This window comes from Calidris pugnax, unplaced genomic scaffold (genome assembly GCF_001431845.1).
Source record: "Calidris pugnax isolate Ruff unplaced genomic scaffold, ASM143184v1 scaffold211, whole genome shotgun sequence".
Taxonomy (NCBI): domain Eukaryota; kingdom Metazoa; phylum Chordata; class Aves; order Charadriiformes; family Scolopacidae; genus Calidris; species Calidris pugnax.
In genome coordinates this window covers 8,724,416-8,747,311 of record NW_015091083.1, presented here as the reverse complement: position 1 = coordinate 8,747,311, position 22,896 = coordinate 8,724,416, and the positions used below count along the sequence as shown (strand labels likewise).

Here is a 22,896-nt window from a genome sequence, read left to right as displayed (position 1 = left end):
TGGGATGTTTCTAATCATTACCCTGGGGAAGACCCACATGTTCTTGAGGTCTATTTTTGGCATGTGTTTCAATGAAGGAAATGACTACTCAGGGTAGTGCTAGTGAGGTTGGCTTAGAGCATGTCACTGAGTCATTGACAAGCTCTCAAAGATGCTGACTAACAGTGATGGAGAATTTAACTCTGTTTTTTTTTTTTTTTTTTTTTAAGTTCCCTCTAATGTAATAGCTGGAGAAAGCTTTTAACCATGGGCTCTCTGCTTTCCTGGTGCACGGTGTGCTGAGCAGGCTCACCTAGATCTGGCAACGGTTCTGGGTGTTTGTGCCACGCTGCCCTGAGTTGGCTGCATCTTTTCCTGCCACCTTGGATCTGGAAGCATCCCAGCTCTGTACGTGAAGAACAGAGCTGGAGTTGCTGGAGAGTGTAGGACAGCAGTGTCCCAGCTCGCTTCGAATCTGGCCAGTTTAGGACCAGCTCCAGGTTTAAGCTAATGAGATTAAGTGGACGTGAGCTGACTCCATATGGTAAAATATGGATCTCTCTTCACTCAGCTCACTGGCATAGCTTAGAAAACCTGCTTTATCCCTCTGTTTCTTTTTCCAGGATACCCCAGCCCTTCATTATTCAAAATATGCAGGAAGCTGCTGTTGAGCAAATATCCTGTCAGTTATCTCTGAGCGATTGTAATATGTAATTGTGACTGTAAATCACGTGGTGTGGGCTTTCCCGCTTCAGTGGATGACTAAATTTTTCTAAATGAAAATAGAACAGTGAGAATAAGCCATGGTCTGCTTTGCCTACACATACCTGGCTTGTCACTGAGGGTGCCAGCCTGGTATCTGTGCAAACTAAAAGCACTTTAAACAGAAATGAGCCATGAGAACTGTGACCACATCTGAAAGTGCTGAGAGCTTAGAGGCCACGTGGGGTTCAAAACCACTTCCAAACACCGCTGCAGGGAACTTGCCACCATGCAGCTGGCATTTCCTCTGCCCGGACATCTCTGGAGCAAGGGGGCTTTGTGCCTTGAGGCTACATGTTTGGTGAACTGGAAATGATGGTGCCATCGATTGAGCTGTCGATGTGTCACCCCTGCCCTTGCCATACTGGGGAATTTGACGTGACCACAAGGCAAACCTTCCAGCATGACACCAGGGTTCATTCTGATACTGAGAGGTGGAAAATCAGCTTTCTGTCACTTTTTGCTTTAGATCAAAACTGGCTCTTTATCCAAAAACAGAGATGGCACCCATCCTGACCTGCAAAGGATCACTTGGGTCTGTGCCGCCTTCTCTCCCTTCCTCTTTCCTTCCCTCCCTCTATTTTTTCAAGTAGATAAAAGGAGAGCTGAGAAGTTCATGTTCTTGGGATAATTTGGGCCAAGGACCTGCTGCTGCCCAAACGAATAAGGCTGCATGGTTGTTCTGCCCACCGGTGTGTCACTGATGTGCTCCCACCTACATTGAGCATCTTAGTTAATTTTGACTGCACTTGATAATGATGTAAAGTTCTCAAGGATGTTAAATTCTTGAATGTTTTAAAACAGCAGCTGGAGAGATGAGGGACCCAAATTGTAACTCAGGCCCTTGTATTTTTCAAGAAAAAAGTGCTTGTTTGGGCAGTCAGCACCGGTGGGGCTGGCCAGCCATGGATCTGAAGGTTTTACAGCATGGGGTACCATGTCTTGGTCAGACAGGGAGGGACAAGGAGGAAATTGGAGGTTATTTATGGGCCTGTTTGTTACAGCAGAAATTCTGGTCCTCTCCACTTTGGAGCTTTGGTGCCTGAGGTGCTCGTGTCACCACAAGAACTACAAACAAGCAAACTCGTGCTAATTCAGCCACGCTGTCTGATCCAAAGCAACTAAGTACTCTGGCTCAACAAGTTATTGCCTTGCAGTTACTAACTAAATGCAAGCTTTGTCCCACTGGAGAGCAAGGGCTTCATGTTTGGCTTAAGCCAACACATTTTACTGTGCAACTGGGGCATGGCTAGAAGTGTTTGTGCAGCTTGGCTGGGATGTGTTATCTCAGCACATCGTGTTCACACAATTGCTCACAATCAGGTGATGGCACTCGGGAGGATAGGAATTTTTCTGGGGTTGTTTACAACTGCTTATTTGTCTTTGATTAACGCTTTTTAATGAGTGTGACAGAGCGGTTGCTTTGAATATACCTTTGATGAAATTCTTCAGTGACAGCCACAAATTTCCTAATTCTTCAGCCAGAAAAGAACAAAGACAAAAATGGAAGATCAAACTTTACATTCTTTCTATTTCTTTAGAGAAAGATGCAGAAATGGAAGAAGTGAGCCAGGCTTTTGAGTTTAAAGCTTCTATAAAGGTCAGATCATGTTTTAAGCAATAAGCCCTTTCTCTGCAGCGTTGGTTTTGTTTTTACAGCCCATTCAAACTAACACAAGCCAGCCAAGTCTTGGGAAATTTCCCATCACGCAGCCTCATGGGGCTCATCTCACAGTGACAGTAGCTCTAAACACTAACCCGGCTCCTCTTTGCCCTCACAAGCCCCTGGCTCAAGCGAGGGAATGCTTTTAATTAGCACTGGCTGGTTTTATGCAAGTGCTGGTTGGAGCTAGGAAGGGTGGAAAAATCTCAGCTACAGTAGCTGGCAGCACCGCGTTGTGTCTGAGCGTTGTTTTGCTGTGTGGGCGCCTTCATTGGAGCTAAGCTAACTAGGGAAGACTGTAGATAACCCAAGCTGACACTGGGATGAAAGGAAGCTGCAAATCACTTAAACTCAAACAAACAACGTGGAACAAAACAGAACAATGTTATTAGGTCAGCTGGAAAATAGCCAGGCTTTGGGTAAAACAAGACGGACAAAAAAATAGAGGCAGAAATTGATGTAGTTATATCCAAATATTCATATAGTTCGTATCCAAATGCATAACGAGAGGCTGGCAAACCTAACTCATTACAAATGCCATTGTACCTCAGCTGTTCTTTTTTTTCTTTCTTTTGCTATTTAGAAGGAAGTAGGGAAAGCCCTGAAAGAAGCCTTTGATATCGGGAAACCCCCTTGTGCAGATGCTGCAGTCATTCAGGTAAACCGAGGGAAACTGAAAAGCTCTCATATTTTGGGGCAGTCATGCTTTTGCACAGAAGTACCCAGGTATCTGGCAAGACTGAGTTTTGCATGTCTTGAGCTAAGCTTGGTGTGTTAAAAGCTTGCAAGTTAGCTGCTGTATGTTAACTGCTTCTGTTTGCTCCCAAACCCGTTTTTCTCTCATGCACATATAAAGAAAACTAAAGTAATTCAAAAAGGAAGAGCCTGAGACCAGCTGATTCAAGTGTATTTTCAGATATGCACCTGGATTTTCATCTAACCTTTTGGAAAGTCACAGTGTGTGCTAACCCATCTGCTCTGTACGAGCTCTGCAGAGCACTTTTTATAAAAGCAGCAGAGTCGCCGAGCCGTGGCAGGTCCCCGTGCCTGGCAGCACACACACAGGTGGCTTCCTCCCCTCTTGTGTGCTGGGTATGGCCGTGATTGTGGCTGTGACCAACGGGCTAGGAGGCACAGGGGACCACTCCAGAGCACAGCAAAGCCAAGTGCTCCAAGAGCATCGCAGAAGCACACTCTGCTGGCTTATGAGCAGAACATACCATGGCCAGAGGGCATTTGGGATCAAAACCCGCAGAAGGCTTAAAATAAATCCTGGGCTTTACATGTGGACTCAAGTGATGCTAGAGATTGGGGGCTGCTGTGACTGTATCTTTCTTCTCCACTGCCACCACGCCACCGGCAGTCCTGTTTCAGGTCAAGAGAGAGGGAAGTAACCCCATGGTCCTCTGGGATGGCCAACAGCCTCAGGCACCGCGTTGGAGGCTGGTGATAGGCATTGCAGCTGGTCTTCCTTATGAGGATACAGCTTTAATTGGCAAAAAATGGCTTTTCTGGCCCAACTCAGATGCAGGCACCAAGTGCAGAGCTCACAGAGGGGACTGTTCCCTTGTTTTGCCCTGTGCCCACTGGAGCAGTGATGTACTTGGTGATGTACCTGTGCTGGGGAGGCTTTTAGCTACTGAGCTGGCTTTTTTTTTCCCCCTGCTTCTGGCTGGCAGAGCAAAGGTTTCCAATGGGGACCAGGCCAAAGGCTGGTTTGAATGCTGTGGTTGTCATATCTGCAACATCTGGCCATGCTTTGGCACAAGTGGTTTTGCTCCGTTGTGTATGTACCTGGCAGGTTTGAATGCTCTGGGGTAGGTGATGGAAAAGCCTGGATAAATAGGCAAGCCTTATGAAATTACCGCCTCCTCAATTTTCTGAGGCTGCCAAAGATCAGATAGAAAATGAACAAGGTGTCATGGAAACTCATCAGCCATGGTTTCCTTATGCTTTGGGGTGGCATATTTTATCCTGTCCCTTTGGGTGAACTTTTACATCTGTTGTGAGCAGTGGAAAAACCCATTCACGATGTGAGTCACCCTTTGTCTCTGGCTGACGCTTCCCAGTGCACTGGGAGAGCACAGTGTATGAGTCCATCTGTCTCCTTTTATCCATCTGGCTCTCCTCTCCTTGCAGGCTTTTGTTTCCACAGCACAACTTAATGGGCAGCATTAAATTGCCACCTGCTCAAGCCTGCCCAATATGGGGTGGATTTCTAGCTGCCTGGCACAGCCCACCTCCTGCAGGCACCTGGGCCACCCAACTGGGGTCAGTGGGGTGAGACAGGCAACCTAGGGTTTAACAGACATTGCTGTGTCAGGCCTGAGCGGTGGTGGGACCTGTCTTCTTCAGACATCCCTGGAAGAGGCACAGGGCACACTGTTAGAGCTGTCTAACCTTTTCTTGAGTGGCTGCACACACATTTATCTGCAAGGTTGAGTCACATCATAGAGGTGCAGGTGCTCCTTGAAATGACAGGTCTTCTTCATAGGAGCTGAGCTGCTGGGCTGGACATTGCTAGCAGAGAACATCTGTAGGGACAGGATTTCCCCTGAGAGCAGGACTTCAGGCTGTTGAAAGCAGTGGTAGCAAAGGAGTACCATCAGGCATTACAATCAGGCTCCTAAAAAACACTTTCATTTCCACAAGGGCACTCAAAACTGAAACAGAAGTTGTTGCCTAGAAAGCAGAGGGATTTGCAGCCGGGGTGAGGGAGGGGATGCATTCCTTTCACTGCACAGGGAACAAATGGCTTTGTCTTGCTCTCCTCCCATGACTTGAAATCTACAGATTCTGACAGAGAAGACAGAGGCTGCCTGGCGTGTCAGTGAGAGCCTGAGTGAGAAGGTGGAAGCTGTGTGCCTGGAGGAGTGCCTGAAGTTCCTGGACAGGTAGGAATAATGCTGTTTTCCTCCTCGGCAATCTCCTCAGTGCTCAAAAAAGAGAAATCCTAATGAAGCAACTGGTGATGCTGTTTTCACCCGGATCTGCCGTTGCCCCTCTTTAGTTTAATGGCTGTTTCCCATCAAGCTGTTACTGGAGGAACAGTGCTTCGCCGCTGTTTATTTGTTCAGCATTTGCTGTCAGGCTAAAGCTGAGGGAACAAAGTGCACCCAGGCTTGCCTGGACAGGTTGAAGCCTTGGGGAATGTTTATTCTGGAGAGTCTCAGACCTTAAAAACAACCAGGAAGAGGGGCAGCCACATGGCCAGTGCCCAGGCTTGGCCCTGACTACCCTGGCTGTGCTTCCAAGGGATGGTGCTTTTTGCTGGCTCTCTGGGAGGGTGAAGAGCTCAGCTTCTTAGAGGTGGACAAATGTCTTCTTCTCATCTTCTGCCCTCTTATCACTTTTTCTGGCTCCCTTTATCTGCTTTTCACTCTTGAGCGTCTCCCTCCCTGTGTACCCCCCGCAGCAGAAAATGCCAGTGCTGCTGGTTGTAGGTGAATATTTCAGAAGGAGATTTTATTTAAGAGCCTTGGCCATTTGCATTAGGATTGCATTCCTATAAAATGGAGTTGTCCAGGAGCCATTTGTGTGACTGAAGCCACGATGAAGCAGTTGATAGACTGTGGGTCCCTCATACACACTGAGGCTTTATTCTGCAGCTTTATTGGCAAAGCCCAAGTTGCTTCCCAGAAGCAAGTGCAGCAGCAACAGCAATGATAAAATGAATCTCCTGCCTCTCAGTCCCCAGCAATGGCACCCAGGCTGTGCGAGGGCTCTCCCTGTGCCATTCCTGTGCTCTCCTTCCTTGCCAGATAGGCAGGACAGAGACTGTCTTTGTCCTCTTGTAGATCCTGCCTTGAGGAGTGAAACTGTGCACGCTGAATGAAGAAATAATCACAGAATATTTCTCCTGTTTGCTGCTGGGCTAATGCTGTCAGATGTGTTACGGAGCACGCTAGCTTAAAGATATGTCTTCCTGTTTTAATTTAGCTACCAAAATGAAGTACGAAGCTCTCTCCAGCTCAACAGCTGCCCTGGGATCTGCAGCAGCTTACGAATCCTGGAGAACTGCTGTATTCTCAGGTTAGAAACCAGACCCTGGTGACGTGTGGAGCAGAATGCATTTTCTGCTGTCTGATCTTCTTGTAACTCTGCTGTGGGGTCAGCCTTGCCTCCAGCTGGATCTGGTCATCCAACCCCATGCACACCAACCCTTAACCATGGAGGGAACCAGCTGTGGTCACCAAGACCCCGGCTGCCCTTGCAAGAGAGAGGGGGACAGGACTGCTGTGTTGGCAGCATGGGACTGCTGCTTCTCACCTGCTCCTGGGCCCTGCAGGTGCAGGGGGCATAGCCAGTGGTCCACCATCTCATCATTCCTGGTGCCCACGACCCCAAGCAGGAGGCAGGCAGCAATGCCATGTTGCGTGTGGGGACATTATCCTGGCCAACTCTGCCATCTGTTGCAATGTGGTTCCTCTCCCTCATTAGGAAAGCCTCATAAAGGTTTCACTGAGATGTGTGTGCTAGCGCACTTGAAGGTAAGCCCAATCTTAAGAGCTTTGCTGAATGAAACCCTTTCAAACATGCCAGGCTCTCCCTGAGGTTGCTAGGAAGGAGGGAAGCAATAAAGCACAGAAGGGTGGAGGAGGCTCTTTGCACCTACGAGCTAATTTCAGAAGCGCTTGCAGCGATGGAGAAAACAAGGTTGCTTCTCTTCTTCCTGTGTAAAATTATCTGGGGATCTCTGGAGTCAGCAGAACGCCCAAATCCAGCATATGCACCGTGTTTACTTGACGTTGGAGCCTTGCGTTGAGCCTAGGTAGCTGTTCTGTTTGATGTATTTGCATGTTGCTGATGCTGGCTCCCTGGCTGAATACTGACGAGGCTCTTTTATGTAATTCTTTGCAGTGATACTGAGAATTAAGTTACACACTGAGCTTTTGCAGAAAGTAAAATGTCTGGTTTCAAGCTGGTGATAATTTTAACCAGCTGACTTGAAGACCATCCTGATGGAAGATAGTTGTTCATCTTGTATTTGTAGGGTGTTGGAGGCACACAGGATGCTCACACAGACTCCATTTGAAGTCAGGGCCACTTCATGCCTACTCATTTTTGAAAATATTAGAATTTTTACTCATCTAATCTGAGAAAGGATGGGTGCAAGTGGCAATTGTGTCCATTGAGCTTTCATGTCCTTGTGGCAGTATCTTAATGAGAGCTATTCAAAACATGGGTGCGCATATATGGGTCACTGAGCTAGCCCTGAGCACGTGTCCATTCAACTACCCAGGCACTCATGTTGGTCACTGTAGGAAGAGTTTTGATCTGAGAGAATAGCCTGATTTGATCTGATCAATACTTTCCATATTCCCCCTTCTCTTCCCTCCCCCCTTTTTTTCTTTAACAGGACTGTCTGGCATAAGCTGACATACATTTGCAGTGCCAGCACTGGGCAGGATGTTAAGGTAAATGGATTTCTAGACAGGATGGAAGATGAGATTACGGAGCATTTTCTGCAGACAGTCACTTCTAAAGTCAAGGTATGGGAGACCCATGTCAGCACTGAATATTTTCAGACTGTAGGGCAGGCACACACTTCACTCTCATGCCCTGATTTGGAAAGGATGAATCCATAATTTGATCTTCAGGCCCAGTACCCTCCTTTGCCTTGTCTGAAGCTCTATATTGACAGCTTCATCTTTCCCAGTGTTTGGGATCCCTCTTCCACTGTTTGTAGTGTTTGCTGTTGTGCTACAAATGGGTACCCCATGCTGCCCCTGGGCACCCAGACCCCAAGGGCTAAGCTTCACCTGGTACCTACTCATCCCCAGCAGCTGAGCATCTTCCTGGGGCAGCGATAACTCACAGAGCTGTGGTGGGTAGTCAGGATGTAGAGAAGGTTGACCAGAAATATATCCCTCCCTTGGGATAAGTTCCCCTCCCTTCATACTTTCTAATGTTAGACTATCAGCCCTTCATGTCCTGGCCTTCATGTGTGGATAAGACACAATTACAGGCTGCTAATCACAGAATCACAGAATCTTCTAGGTTGGAAGGGACCTTAAAGATCATCTTGTCCAACCGTCAACCTAACTGACAAAAATAGACACCCACACAACAAACAAGGAGCATCATCACTAAACCATACCTCCCAGCACTACATCAACCCGTCTTTTGAACACCTCCAGGGATGGTGCCTCAACCACCTCCCTGGGCAGCCCATTCCAATGCCTGATAACCCTTTCAGTGAAAAAATTTTTCCTAATATCCAGCCTGAACCACCCCTGGCGTAACTTGAGGCCATTTCCTCTTGTCCTGTTGCCTGTGACTTGAGAGAAGAGACCGACCCCCACCTCTCTACACCCTCCTTTCAGGTAGTTGTAGAGAGCAATAAGGTGTCCCCTCAGCCTCCTCTTCTCCCCACTCTAATAGTGCATGGGGTTGTGTGTTTCCTTGGGAAGCTCCCCTGAACGTCTTCAGGCTCACTGCACGGGCTCCCTTGAGCATGCTGAAGGCAGCAGAAGGAAAATGACAAAAGAAGACCTGGCCACACTGTGCCGTTTTGGTCTCCAGAGCTCATTGCCAGCCTGTCCCGTGTGCCCACACGTCAAGAGGGGATCTGGGGATGGTTCTGACAGGGAGCAGGGACAGTCCTGGGGAGGAACAGGAGACCTAGGGCTCAGGTTTTCAGACCTTCTCTGGCTGTGTTGAGACAGGCTTCGAATCATGAAAGACAGAGTTTATTCACTGCCTGCCTGCTCAACGATCCTTATACTTTCCCACTGAATAAGAGGCAATGGCTACGCTGGGAGCAGGATGCCGGAGCGGAAGGTGCGGAATGGCTGACTCTTCCTGCACTCCCCATCCGTGGGGACACATTTTACATAGTCCCCAGATTAGAGCCATTCCACCCATTTTTCACTAGTTTTTGTCTCCCGGGTTTGGACTTAAGGACTTAATATATCCTTCCTGAGTTTGAATTGTTTCTTTCTTTCATGTTTTGCTTTTCTTTGAAATGAAGGCACAGGATGCTGCAGCTCGTGGAGGAGTCTGTTTCTGAGAGCAGAAGGAGAAAAAGCACAATAATCCCTGTCTGTTGTCTGTACGGTGTCTCTACATGTGCACCCTTTGACACTGTCTGTCCCTTTTCCTCAGGGAACACTGAAGGAGCACTTCAAAAAGTGTGACAGTGGTTTTGACCACATCCTTGAATCCTTAAAGCAAAGCTTTTTGGCATTTGGGAAGAAAAAAACAGACACGTATGAGGTAAGAAATAAGTAAGAAAGTAAGAATAAGATATTACTCAGGAAATCACTAAAACTAGTCCTTGAACCTCTGGATGGCACAGTATTTGAACATTAATCAAAACTACAATTTTGTCTGTTGTTAAAAGGGCTTTTAAAGATATAGTGGTCTTGGTCGAATTTCTCTATCCAACAGAGTTGGGTATTTCTTCACTGGGACAGCTAGGACCTTTCTGTAACCTCAGCAGAGAAACCACCAGGTGAAGAAATGTGGAAGCTGAATTTAGCTCCCAAATAAAGAGTGGGAGCATTGGGCCATCTCTGATCTTACCATTGCCCCAATACCATTATGTTGGAAATCTTCTCAGCTTTTAATGTGCTTCAACCTTAGTTGTAAGGCATATTTATCCCTTTGATGGAGAGTGGACACACAGAAAGGTGGACACACACAGATCCCCAAAGGACATAGTCTCTCAGGCAGAGTTAGATATGCTAGGGCTGGTGAAGAACAACCTCACAGAGTCCCTAAGCTTTTTCACCTTTACAGTAGCCAAAACAACTTGTTGACCCTTGAGGCTCACTCTTGAGCCTGGCTCATCAGCAGTGAGATTGGTGCCTTGGCTTTGCTGCTGCTACCTGTGCCACGCATGTCCCTCTAAGCACTGGAGTCCCTTTCTCTTACCCAGCCAGGTCTGCAGGCTCTTTGTCAGTGCTGATTTTGATTAACACTTTGAAATGTGGAAAAAGGTGATGGAACAGAAAAAAAAAATATACATAAAAAAATAGTAGCTGTTTTGCTGCTGTTCAGAGTCTGTCACTGGACATTATGTCACATTAGTGCTGGCGCAAGCAGCAGCGCGGTGGTGGAGCACTCTGCCAGAGCTGTCTGTCTCTTGCTTTGTCTGGTGTGGACAGAGCTGGGGATTTCCTGTACCTTTGGACTGCAGCCTAAAACCGCTCTGATTTCAATTGCTAATGAAAATGTGGTTTCTGTGCAGCAGCCCATCTCCCCTTAGAAACGCTCGCCCTCCGTTCCCCTTCAGCCACTGCGTGGTGTTGGCACTGGGGTTCCTCAGCAGGTGGTGGCTGGGCTCAGAGCTGCTCAGGTGAGTCTCTGTGCCCAGCCACAACTGTGTGCCCAAGGGCATGGTCCTGGAACGTGTCTAATGGGGATGCTCCAGGGAGGCTGGATCTGGCTTTGTCTGTAGTCCAAGCTGTCACCAAGCGACGTGTTTGTCAGCTTGAGGCTAAGCCAAGTGTCACTGCTGCTCTGGAGCACGAGTGACCTCTGGCTCAGCTAACTGGTCCCATTGCTTTTTGGTTGGATGTCTCCGCGCTTATCATCAATGTTTATGTCATTCTCGTAGAGCTTGGAGGTACTCCATGTGTTAGACCAGGCTTTTTAAAGGATACTTCAGCAGAGAAATGGGACAGCCATCTGCATGGGCCCTATATCCCTTGTCTACACTGGTCAGAGTCTTATAGGTGTGGTCTGGTCCTCGTTCAGTACAGGGAAGTTAATTGGGTCGTCTTTGCTCTGGAACAGGCCCTCGTCAAGGCTGTCAACGCCATCATTATTACAGAATATCTGCAGGCCCTCCTGACCACTTCCAGGAAACCATCTTCCGTGCAGAGGAGGAGGATTGTCAGCAAGATAGCAGAAGATCATAGAATGCTGCAAACCGTCTTTAAAGAGTGCTTAGTAAGTCTTTGATATGGTTACAGTTTTGCTCTCTGTCATCAAGAACAGTACCAGCAGAGAAAAAGGCTCTGAAAGCAGCAGAAAAGCTGAAGCGGTCCCACCGCAGTGGCATCCAGCTCCACAGAAATGACAATCAGATGTGCTGATGGCCCTTCTGATCTGCCAGAAGCTGTTTATGGTTTTGAAACGTGTGACTAGAGGAGGCAAGATTCACACTCCTGCCACTGAAATAAGAACGAGGCGTGATCCTCTGAGTTGATGAGACAGCTCCAAAGCTGTCAGCTCCCTCGGGCAAACCTTTGGAGATGCGGAAGACGGAGAGCTGTGTTGCCCCCCGGTGCTTTCCCTTCAGCCTTTGGGCTGATGAACTAAATCAGCTGCTCCACATCTTCATCTTCTCCACGGGTTGCCCTGTATGCTGCCCCTCCCCGGACATGGGCTGTGCGTTGTGACCCCTCCATCTGGCCTCCTCCCTCCCTGCAGGCCCTTCCCAGCCCCTCAGTGCTGGGCTGATGGCTGCACGAACCATTTCCCTCACGGGAATGAGCATTTCCTCGCGGGCGGAAACACGCTGATGCTCTTGTGGTTGGTGACGGTTACAGGGAGGAACGAGTCTTCCTGCAGGGGTAAACACCTCACACCAGTAGGAGGTAAAGACACACTGCAGAAGGAACGGATAGATGGGGTGTAAAAGCAGAGCCACACCTTTGAAGAAAACTTGTGGAAAAATGCTGGGGCTGATTTGCAGAAGCAACTTTAGAAGGTTAAAAACCCCCTCTTTGCTCAATTCGTAATCCGATGTAATTGGCAGTGCCACACACACAGCATCTGTGGATGCCACCAGGCTGTCACACGGGGCTCTTGAGTAGCCAAGGGCAAGGACTGCAGCACCAGCAGCATCCCCTCCTGCAGCTGCTGCAGCCAGAGGCTGAGAGCGCTCAGGCATTGCGCTTCGTAAGAGGCTGGGTATTTGCAAAAGTAGTCTGGTAACAGGGCTCGGATGTGACAGAGCAGATAAAAAAAAAATCTCAGCTTTACCGGTTTTAATAATTTCATAAATTCTGAGTCATGCTCGTGACTCGCAGATTTAAGTGCTAGGGAGTGGAAATCTCTTTTCTCCTAGACGAGTCCCCTTGCAAGCCATTTGTCAGCAATTCTTACTTGGTCCAACGAATGAAATCAAAATGATCGTCTGCAGGCTTCTCTCAAAACCTCTTAGACCCATTACAATTAATGCATTAGTTTCATGGTGGAAGGCTGGAAGCGGGCAGTCCTTTTAGCTGAAGTCCCACCTCTCCTGGAGTGATCAATCACAGACAAGTCAATGCTTTGAGCAATCGAGCCATTGGGAGTAGCAGGAGGATTCTCTAATCTTAGCTCTGAAGTTTACCGGTAATGTTGTGCTCAGCATCAGCTTTGGCTGTAATGTGCAAGGAAAGCTGGTTTTATAGTGTAAAGGAGATACAGGAAATCTAATTACCTACTAAAACCCTAAATTCAGCTTGGGTGAAAAAAAAAAAAAAAGACTGCATCTAGTTAGCACCGTTCCTCTTGCATCCGCAGTCTGTTCACTTTCCCACTTGGTGTGGGAGCAGGGAAAACCTCGGGGAGGAAACGCGTAAGCTTGGCAGGGGACAGCCTGATCCCCAGCCCGGCGAGGCGCAGGGTTATGCATGCAAACTATGTGCCCTGCTGCAGCCTGAATTTATCCTGCAGCGGCTGCACGGGCTGCACCTGCTCCCTGCCCTGCTCTGCCCTCTCTCCGGGCTCTTCCTTCCCCTCCCTCCTTAAAGCACATTAGGAAATACCTCGCCGCTCTCCTAAGAGCAGGACGTGTCAAAGGCACTTAAGCCCTGCTGACAAGACGCATCTTTTCCATCCTTTTACATTGCGGGCTGTTTACCTCTGACCTTGCCTCTCTGTATAGGCTTAACTAAATCTGACACCTTCAAATTAATTAGCATTTTGTAATAGCGAGCTTGCCAAGTAGGAAGCTGTACAGTATCGGTGCCGTAGGAGCCGGGTACAGCTTGTGCAGAGCCAGACATGCTGTGTGTCTGCAGTGCAGAGGAAGAGAGAGAAGGCTGTCTTCAAGTATTACTGGGTTGGTGGTTGTTTTTTTTTTTTCCCTTTTAATTTATGTTCAATGCGGAGGTGAGCTGCGCCGGGAATGTGGCCTGCTGTGTGTAATGCCCCGTGGAGATCAGGGGAACCTGGGCTTCTCCTGCCCCAGTTTGGCAGCCTGTTCTCCAGGTTTGCTTTGTCACAGAGTCTCCCTTGACGTGATGGCATCAATAATTCAGGGAAGTAATTACCTGAATCGCATTACCACACCGATGAAAAATGTGAGCAAGACCTGAAGCTCTCTCTTGGCAGTTCATCCGCATTCTGCTTCCTCCAGCTTTGCTAAAAATGCTGTGTGTTTCTTGAAGAGGCTTTCTCCTTCTGTGTGCTCCAGTTTAGAGGGAGCTGACCATATGCAGCATCTTCCAGCCATGTCATATCCTTTACCCTGTCTACCCCTGATTCCCATTTTTTCCTTTTTTCTTAGAGGATCTGTGTCCCTCCACCCTCTCCCCAAGGTGACTTTTCTGTCTCTGGGCGTGTTCCAGGACAGAAGAAATGCCATCATGTCTGGCCAGCAGAGCTTGTTTTCGCATAGGTACTGGGCTGTGCTTGGCTCTGGAAGCAACAACTTCCCAGAGGGTGAAATGGCCTTGAGAGGACAGGTGATGTAGGGAAAATTTAGGTACATTTTGCCAAAGGAAATGCAGGAGGGGGTTCTGTGCTGCTGAAGGTAGTCACCCAGCTGCCCTGGAAGCTGTCTGTGGCTACAGCCTGGTTTCTTTTCTCCTACTCTGGAGGGCAAACAGGCTTCTCTACATGCACAGGCAGTCTGGCAAAGCTCAGAGCCCACGCAGTGAGGTCCCCTCTTTGATATGAGTCCAGCTTTTAGTGTTGTGTGCTGCTTCCCTTGCCCTGATCACACCTTTGCTTCTCTCACCAGGGTCCTGCGGCTGGTCCCCTCAAGGATCCTCTCAAAGCAATTTTAGAACTTATTCAAACTTCTGATGCTGAGGGAATGAAAATAGCCCTTCTGCCCATTCTCAAAGAATTTCCTGATCTGAGGTAAGGCCTTTTATTGGTTTGACTTTTGTAGTTTCTTACGTGATTACTTACCACCAGAAGACCTACAGCAATATTAGTCCTGCATTACCTTTTGCAGCGTGGTGGGCCAGGCACAATGCTTACTTTTGAATGCACTGCCTATTTGCAGGTGCTGATTAACATGGTTTATAGCTTTGCCAGACATTAACCAGTGGAGTTGAGATGTCCTTCTGTAAAGGTGAAGGATGCATGAAATGGCTGTCAACAAAGCAGGAATGCTGTGGAAAAATACTGCCTGAATGCACAATTTACAGGCACACGTGTGCCAAATGTGGGCTTCAAGAACATCCTTAACTTGGGCATTTCATAACTTCCAAGCACTTGGCTTTGGGCTTTAACACTTCACCAGTCCTTTTCTAGGTATAACTATTTCCACAAAATCCTAGGTGTATTTCTCACAGGAAGCTGATAACAGAAATGAAACCTAACTTTATTAGGAAGGCCAGAACTTTACTAACTGCATTTGATCCAAAGTCTGTGGTTTATGACATCTAATTTTTGTGCTGATGTCTTGTGCTAGTGACTGTGTTTTTCCAAGTTCAGATGATTACAGTGTAGAGCTCTCTGTCACAGGATGCAATGAAGGCCAAAAGTGTGAATAGCTTCAAATAGGGAGTAGACAATTTGTGGCAAATAATTATTTCAGTGCCTATTCAACATGACAGTCATCATATAACCCCCAGCGAAGGAAGTCTCTAAACTGCAGATTGCCAGAAGCCAAACAAAAAAAAGACAGACAAAGAGAGATCATGTTATGCTTCGTCTGGTTTCCACATTCTTTTCCTCAGCATCTGCTACTTTTGAAGATGCTGTTGAGCTAAAAAGCTGCTTATCTGTTACAGCATAACAATTGTGATTCTCTTACTATGTATTAATATATATATATATATGCAACTGTATATTTATAGATATAGCTAGTATAGGAAGTGGGCAAAGGAAGTACTCAGAAGAATATTATTTTGGTCCAAATCTCAGAAGAGGTCATCCTGGTGAGAGCTGATGCACTGCTTTTGATTTCAGCACATTCCCCTATGTTGGGTCCATTTGCCCTGTTTGTTAATCAGGCTAATATGGTGTGCCCCCCCTCAGTGAAGCAATGCTATATAGAACAGAAATCTTGCAGCCTTCCAGATGAAGAAGGTGTAGTTCCATTTGAGGGGGAGAAAAGATACCAAAATGCTTCCAAATGGTCGAATGCAGAGTTACCCAAAACCTGTAATGGTGGATAGAGATCTTTTTCTAGAAGAAACCTGGGGTGAAGATTTCCACAGTTTCATGGGGATGCTGTGTGCACTGGGCTTGGGACCCATGATCTCAGCCCTGTCCCACACAGCTCTTGTGATACGGCCTCCTCCTTGTTAGGTGGCCAGAGGGGGTCAAAATGCAGCTCAGGAGCTCCCAGTCTGTGGTCTGGTTCAGCAAAACTGAGTGATAGCAAGCAATTTTTTTTCCTTGACTTTTTCTCTGACCTGGCCTCTTGTCCTTTTTGGAAAGGAAGGAACATCTGAGTGCGGTGCTGGACATCAAAGACTCGCTCAGCCGAGAAGACCGAGCTGCTCTCTTGAAGGCATTTCACGATAATTACAGGGAATCAGAAACAGAAGCAAACTTGCTTTTTGCAGATATAGAAGTAAAACCTAGAAAATACGGACTCTGTGGCTGCCTCTGCTGTTAGCAAAGGTAAGTGTGTGCATGAGTGTGCTTGTGTGTAACACGCATACCTGCACAGGTGCGGGCATAGAATCATAGAATGGTTTGGGTTGGAAGGGTCCTCAAAGATCATCGAGTTCCAACCCCCCTGCCATGGGCAGGGACACCTCCCACTAGAGCAGGTTGCTCAAGACCCCATCCAACCTGATCAAGACCCCATCCAGCCTGGCTTTTGGGGAGATGGAACAAGTATGGCTGTAGCATCCCCTCCCCGATGTCCTCATTGCTGTATGCACCAGTTCTGCTTCACTCTCTCCCCCTGCAAATTTCCACATCATGAAGCATCGTGTTGTAGGCAGCACAGGGTGCCCAGTACTTAGATGCATGATTCCAGTTACAGCAGGGACAAAGGAGAAGACAGGGCTCTTCCTCACGGTCCTTTGCTCCCCTCTGCTTCCTCGAAGCAAGGTTTCTCTGCAGCATCCCCCCCTCTCCCAGCTCTTACCATGTGTGCATGGGCAGGGTCTCCCTGGCTGCTGCTGGGGTTTTTCTCCTCGGTGGTCCTCCTGCTCCCCTGGTGGAGAGGAGAGGGATACGTGAGCCCCACTGCCACCCCCTGTATTAATTAAGTCAGGCTTGGTCCTGATGAGCTGAGGGTGCTGTGCTGCGAGCACCAGGGTCGAGCGAGCTCCCTCCATGCTGGCAGCAGCAGCCGGTGGCAGAAGGGAGGAGGGATAAAAGTCAGAGGGATGACTGTCACTGTAAGGTTTTAAATCCCCTGGCATGAATTGCTAAGGCTCATTTGGAGCATCTGCAATCTCCTTCCAGTTTCCCAAGGGATTCCTTTGCAGTTGCAAATCGGAGATTTTTATTTTTTTGAGTAAGGTACAGCAGATTTTGAAGCTAAGCAGGTCCTCTTGGTTTAAAAATACTTCTTACTGGAGAACATGCAGCTGTTTGCTTCATTTTAAATAATCTGCAACTTTTTTAGTCCAAATTTGTTCAGCTCCAGCTCAGAGCCAGGAGAATTTTGGTTTATCTTTGCCAGGCCAGAGCCCTCAGCTATCAGAAATAGTCCACCTCGGTTAATATTTACGGAGTGTCACCAGTCACCTGCTGCTGGATAAGCTGGTGAGACTGAGTATCTCAGGTTGAGAAGCACAGTCCCTTTCCACCTCCTCCTCCTCCTCTGCTCTCCGGTGTCACCATTTATTTATAGTTCCCCATGTTAGCAGATCAGGGATGAGTTACACAGGGCTCTGACCTGGGGCCTCCAGGCACAAGCAGACAGCGGGCTACCCTGGTAGCAGGGAGAGAAAGCAATTAGAGAAACAATTAATAAGCACACAAGCTTTCCCTTCCTAATGAAAACTGATTCTGATATAATGAGCTGGCTATCAGCCACCTGCTTTTATACCCTCCTTTAAAGGAATTACCCATGGCATCACCTTTGCTTTAGAAAAGATATTCAGGAATATGTTTTTAGAACACTGTAAACACACTTAATCTCCTATTTGCTGAAATCCCCTGGATAAATAGGCTCCCACATCCCAGATTTGTCTGAGTCTGCAGTGCAGCACAGGTTGGTAGCCTCACCCAAGCTCGGGGGTGGCAGTAACAATAAAATTGGCAGGTAAATGTCGATCCAGCTTCATGCAAGAATCTGTGCATAGGAAGGATGTTTTTGCTGCTTGACACTTGCACGTGTTCTGGCAAGTGCTATTTAATTACCCAGCTTTTTTCTCGCTTTCCCTCAGGCCTGCCGTGAGAAACATGAGGTCTCACTCCCACGTGGCAGCATCTGCAATCACAGCTCCTTGAAAGCTTTGGGGACCCGTGCAGCCGGATGCACAGAGAAGCCTGACAGCTATGGAAGACACACTTCCTGCACTTCTGCAGGAAAAACATGTGGCCAAAATCCGAATCTTCGCTGCAAAGCCCAGGTGGAAGGTGAATGAGATATGGCAGAAAGACATTCCTTCGAAATTTCCTAGAGATTGCCACTTAGCTGAGTCCTGGTGGTTATTCCCAGGACGTGGCATGGTGGTGTGTGGAGGGGGAGGAAAGTTCCCCCTCACCAAATGTCTCTCCATTTCCATCCCTTGTTTCCTGCAATCTCACATGAAACCAGGGACTGCTGCGGTGTCCTAGCAGGTGACATGGCATCGCAACCTCCCCCAGGGACTCAGGACCCTCCGTTAGGGCATCCTGCCCAGCCCATGGTGCTGGTGGCACCTGGATCCACCCCTCAAAGCCTGGAAGGATGCAGAGAGCTGCTCTTCTCTTGCTCCCTACACACAAAGGCTGTGACCCAATTTGGGGACAGCCTGCCATGGCACCGGCTGCGGGACAGGGAGCTCTTCCCATATGAGTTTTACAGCTGGCTCTGGAGCAGAGATTTGCATTCATTTTTATACCTCAGTTACTGGAAATTTCCTCTTGGAGAGGGAGGGGAAAGCCTCCTGGGAAGCAGGCAGTGAAAGGAGTTGTTTGTCCCGGCCTCCGGGCAAGGTCTGTGCTGTTTTCAGATGTAAATAGGCAGTTCCGCCGGGAAAACACTGATTTTTCTTCCCAGTTATCTATGGACTGGTCACAACCTCCAAGCTGGATTTGGTTCAAGGCCCTCCTTTGCTATTGTGTTAATATAGGCCATTACAGCTCCTCTCTGGCCCTGTAAATGAGAAAAAAGCTTTGCTACCTCTGACGTGCCAGTGCTTTTTTGAGCAGCCATTTCCCTTCAAATCTGCTTCCCCAACAAGAAAAGGGGTAAATTTGTGCGTAACCCATTGATATGCGAGGCAGGGGCTGTGTCAGGTGCTGGGTGGGTGCTGCCATGCTCTGCTGTGCTGTCACCCTGGGGACATGGGTGGCCAGCCTTGGGGACAGCTTGTCCACCCAGAGCCCTCCCTGTAGATGGGGTCTTGTGAGCTTGGCAGGAGCTGGGGCAGGTTTATCATTGTCATGAGCTCTGCTCCTGGCACAGTGCTGAGAGTGGGGTGAGCGGCAGAGAAATGAGAAGGAACAGGCTGTTCCACCTCCAGAGAGTCCTCTGTGGGCTTTTGGGGGCACCATGAGACCTCGGCATCGTTACACTCATATCACTGAAGGGCAGTGAGAGCATCCTGTGCCCTGCCTGCCCTTCCTGGCTGCACATCAGCTTCAAATGCCCAGCTCCTCTGTCCCTTGTGTTTTATAGCTGTCCCTTGCAGCTTCAGTGAGACCTTTCCCAAGATGTGGGGAGGCTGGGGGAGCTGCAGCCTGGCTGGGGGGACAGGGGTCGGGCTGTGGGGCTGGGTGGACACCTGCCCTCCCAAGGGTGCCAGCCCTGCTGGTCACGCTGGTCAAGTCACCTTTCCCTCCCACCTAATTGCACGTTTTTTCCAAGGGTGGAAAGGGATGACGGACCTGGCTGCGACAGCAGGGTCAGAGCCAGGCTCTGCCCATGGGGATTTCAAGCATTGAGCCTTCCAGAGGAAATAAATAAAAACCCCTCTGACATTTCGATCATGGCCAGGCTAAAAATAGCCCCCCAGCCTGTGGATGGCTCCTGCCACGTACATGTCGGTTGCTACGTACCTCTCTGCCATCTGACATTCGCTGTCAGACGAGGGTATGTTCTGCTCTCAAGCAGCCGTGGGGGTCACTGGGCTCGCCCTGTGGATGAGATGGCTGAGGACAAGCCCTGCACCATCACGGCTGATACTGTGCCTGTCCTTGCCTGTCTCTGTGTCCGTGGAGAAACAGCACTTTCAATGAGGTTTCTTAACAGTGAGTTTCTCCATCCTGAGCGGAGCATCCACTCGTGGACAGGGCAAATAAAGACTTGAATTTGCCCATGAGGTTTAACGCTGGTGACATGCGTGAGGTTTTCCAGAGCAGGAGGGCCTGGGGACGTGGGATGGGGTTGGGGGGCTGGTGGGGAGAGGCTGCCTGGTGTGGAGGCAGATGGTGTGGGAGGGATGCCCTCGGCCACCTGCAAGTCGCCTGGGGAGAGCAGATGGTGTGTGGGGAGGCTCCTGGTGGCTCCCCAAGAGGGGAGGTGGCAGCAGGGGGGATGCTGGGGCTATCTGAGGTGGTCAGGGAGGGGAGGGAAGGCTGTGGGGAAGTGGGATGAGGGATTTTCCTTGATTTGGGGGGAGATTTTAGCCCACTTTGCCGTGTGCCCTGACCTTTCCAAGTGACCCAGCCTCCTTCTTTCTAGCCTTCACCCTAGGCCAGGGTTAAAGCGCTTGGGTGGGATTTGTGGTGCTCTCTGTGGAGGGCCAGGAAGCAGGGTCACACTCGGGATCCTTCTGCAGGATTATCTGGTGGCCTGAGGATGCAGGCAGGAGCAGTGCTGCCCTTGCCATCAACTTGCCAGGGCCACTGTGGAGCCTCAACAAGGATCTCCCACTTGCCCTCGTGTCTGACAGTCCCCACAGTGGCTCCACCACCGTGAGCAGGAGAGGATCACTTGGAACCCAGCACCCAGAGGCTCCCTGCACAGAGACCCTCCCAGTCCCTCTGCACCTGAGGTTTCATAGGGGTCCTCTTGGTGCCAGGGTCATGCCACCCTCATGCTCACACATCACCCTGACGTGCCAGCCCTGGGGATGCTGGCTTATGGGAGTGACATACTGCTCCCAGTGGTTTGATGCTCTGACTTTTTTGGGAGCTGCTCCCCATCTGTCGCCTCCCCAGCTCTGCACTGGGCTGATGGGTTGTGTGATGAGCAATGATTTGTCACCCGTGTCCCCCACGTTGCTCGGGGCTGGGGTTTGGCTGGGCACTTTGAAGTGCTGCACGCAGCAGAGCTTCGCCAGCCACCCCTGTCATTTGAGCTTCTGGCTCAGAGGGTCACCTTCAGTGCTCCAAGCTGGAGACAGTGGAAAACAGACGCTCCTTAATTATGCTGCAAGATCTGAGGAAAGACCTGACATTTGCCGAGGTGCCACCTGCCCTTCCCCAGTTTACTGAGTGGCTTTGCCAAGGATACGTGGCAGCGAATGGAGGGATTGAGGGTGAAAAAGCAGGGAATCCTGAGGACTTGGACATGCTGACTTCTGTTGGATTAAAAAACGTGCACAAGGAGAATCAATCCCTAAACCCATGAGACCTCAGAGATGGCAAGCCACCTGCTGATTGCAAAATGATATAGAAAATTGTGATTTATTGCCTTTCCTCCTCCCTCTCAAGAGGAGCCTGTCGATGCTGAGAAGCTCATATGCTGATCCCAGTATAAACCAGAATAACTTGTACATGCTTTTGAGGGTTCCATCTCCAGCGCCGGGCTCTGCCAGCCCCTGGCTGGGGGGCGATGCCCACCCCATGGGTGCATGTGTGGGATTGGCAACAGGACAAAAGCCACCCCAGGTAATTCCCCCATGGGGAAACCCCCCAGCACATCACTGAAGGTTTGATTTTAAGGCTTAAATGTCTGCCTTTTTACCCCAGCACCCCACGGCCCATGTGGGAAGGAGGAGAAGGAGGCACCAGCGTGGGCTGAGGTCTTGCTCTGCACCAAGAGCTGGGCTGGGGCCCCCCCAGTTTCCCCCAGCGGTCCTGGGGACACCCCGGGCTGGGAAGGGTACACAGCTGGTGCCATCTAGTGGCACTGGGACACGGAAAGAACCGTGGCTCTTTTATAGTTATTATTTCTATTATTATTATTATTATTATGGTGTACCTGCCTCCATGGCGTATCAGTGGTGTGGGCTGTGAGTGGCCCCTTGCCACGGCGTGAGACTGGCAGGAAAACAAGAAGTTGGGATTTCTGGTGTAAATTAGGATGCAAAAAGCACGCGGAGATTTCTGCCAGCCAAGTCACTTCTGCAGGGAAGGGCCCTAGGGTAAGGTTTTAGTTGGCTTAATCTGATTTAAGGCTCTATGAGCACCAGAAGACACAGTCCTGGTGTCGGCCCTGGGTGCCTCCCCACCACCTCTATCACATCGGCTCTAGGGGTTGGCTCTGCTTCTGTGACAGCAAATTAACAGCCAAAATGAAAAGTTCCCCGTGGGTTCACCTCTTTTCTTTCCTTCTCAGGGGTGGTTACCTCTCTCCGAGCTCCATCTGCCAGCTAACTCCCCTGTCTCCTGCTGCCACCCCAAAGTTTGCCGTTTTCAGCTTATTCCCAGCTGCCCTCCCTGAGCTGCCCCCTTGCCCACAAAGCCATTCCCAGGCTGGCAGTTTGCTTGCTGCCACCCACAGTGTCGTGGAGAGCGTGGGGCTGGGGTCTGTGTGTCCTGCCCACCCCGGTTCACCCAGCCTGTGTGGGGGCTGCTGTGTATCGCCCAGACGGGATGCTCTACCAGGGGTGCCAGGCTGCCAGCAGTTACAAGAAATGGGCTGGGTTTAATACAGCTGCTGGGAAAACCCCTGTCTATCAGGGCTGGGATAAAATATTTGCAAGGTCTTTTGCAAGAGCAGACGGTCTGGAGCAGTTTGTTATATCATATATCCTTGCGGGGTTTTGGAAAAAATGTAAAGCAAATCCTGGTTCACAGATGGGTATCAGATTTTTTTCCTTCACTGGGTTGTGCCCTCCAAATTTCTCCACACTGGTCTTTTGTGCCTAACAGAACGGGCTTGTGATGTGCTGAATGATGTCATTTTATTCCCCTCCAGACTGCCCAGTGCTCAGAAAGATCTGCATCTCCATTCCCAGACAGTAGCCACGGCTCCTGCTGATGGGTCCATGGCCCATTTCACTCACATCTGTTGGGGTCTCATCCAGCATGAACCAAAGTTGGGAGGGAGAGCTGGGTCTGGCAAGGGGAAGGACGAGCTACAACGAGGT

At 49.3% G+C, this 22,896-nt stretch overlaps 1 protein-coding gene across 1 annotated transcript in view; it reads left to right on the top strand.

Moving 5' to 3' along the window:
• LOC106897082 (exocyst complex component 3-like protein) overlaps positions 1–19,337 on the top strand; it is a 42,766-nt gene extending 23,429 nt beyond the window's left edge. The window contains exons 6-14 of the mRNA XM_014957468.1: positions 2,988–3,062; positions 5,198–5,298; positions 6,344–6,436; positions 7,764–7,896; positions 9,512–9,622; positions 11,147–11,302; positions 14,310–14,431; positions 15,965–16,150; positions 17,878–19,337. Coding sequence (XP_014812954.1) covers positions 2,988–3,062; positions 5,198–5,298; positions 6,344–6,436; positions 7,764–7,896; positions 9,512–9,622; positions 11,147–11,302; positions 14,310–14,431; positions 15,965–16,145 — 972 coding nt within the window. The 3' untranslated portion in view covers positions 16,146–16,150; positions 17,878–19,337. The remainder of the gene's footprint in view (positions 1–2,987; positions 3,063–5,197; positions 5,299–6,343; positions 6,437–7,763; positions 7,897–9,511; positions 9,623–11,146; positions 11,303–14,309; positions 14,432–15,964; positions 16,151–17,877) is intronic.
• The last annotated feature ends 3,559 nt before the right edge of the window (positions 19,338–22,896 follow it).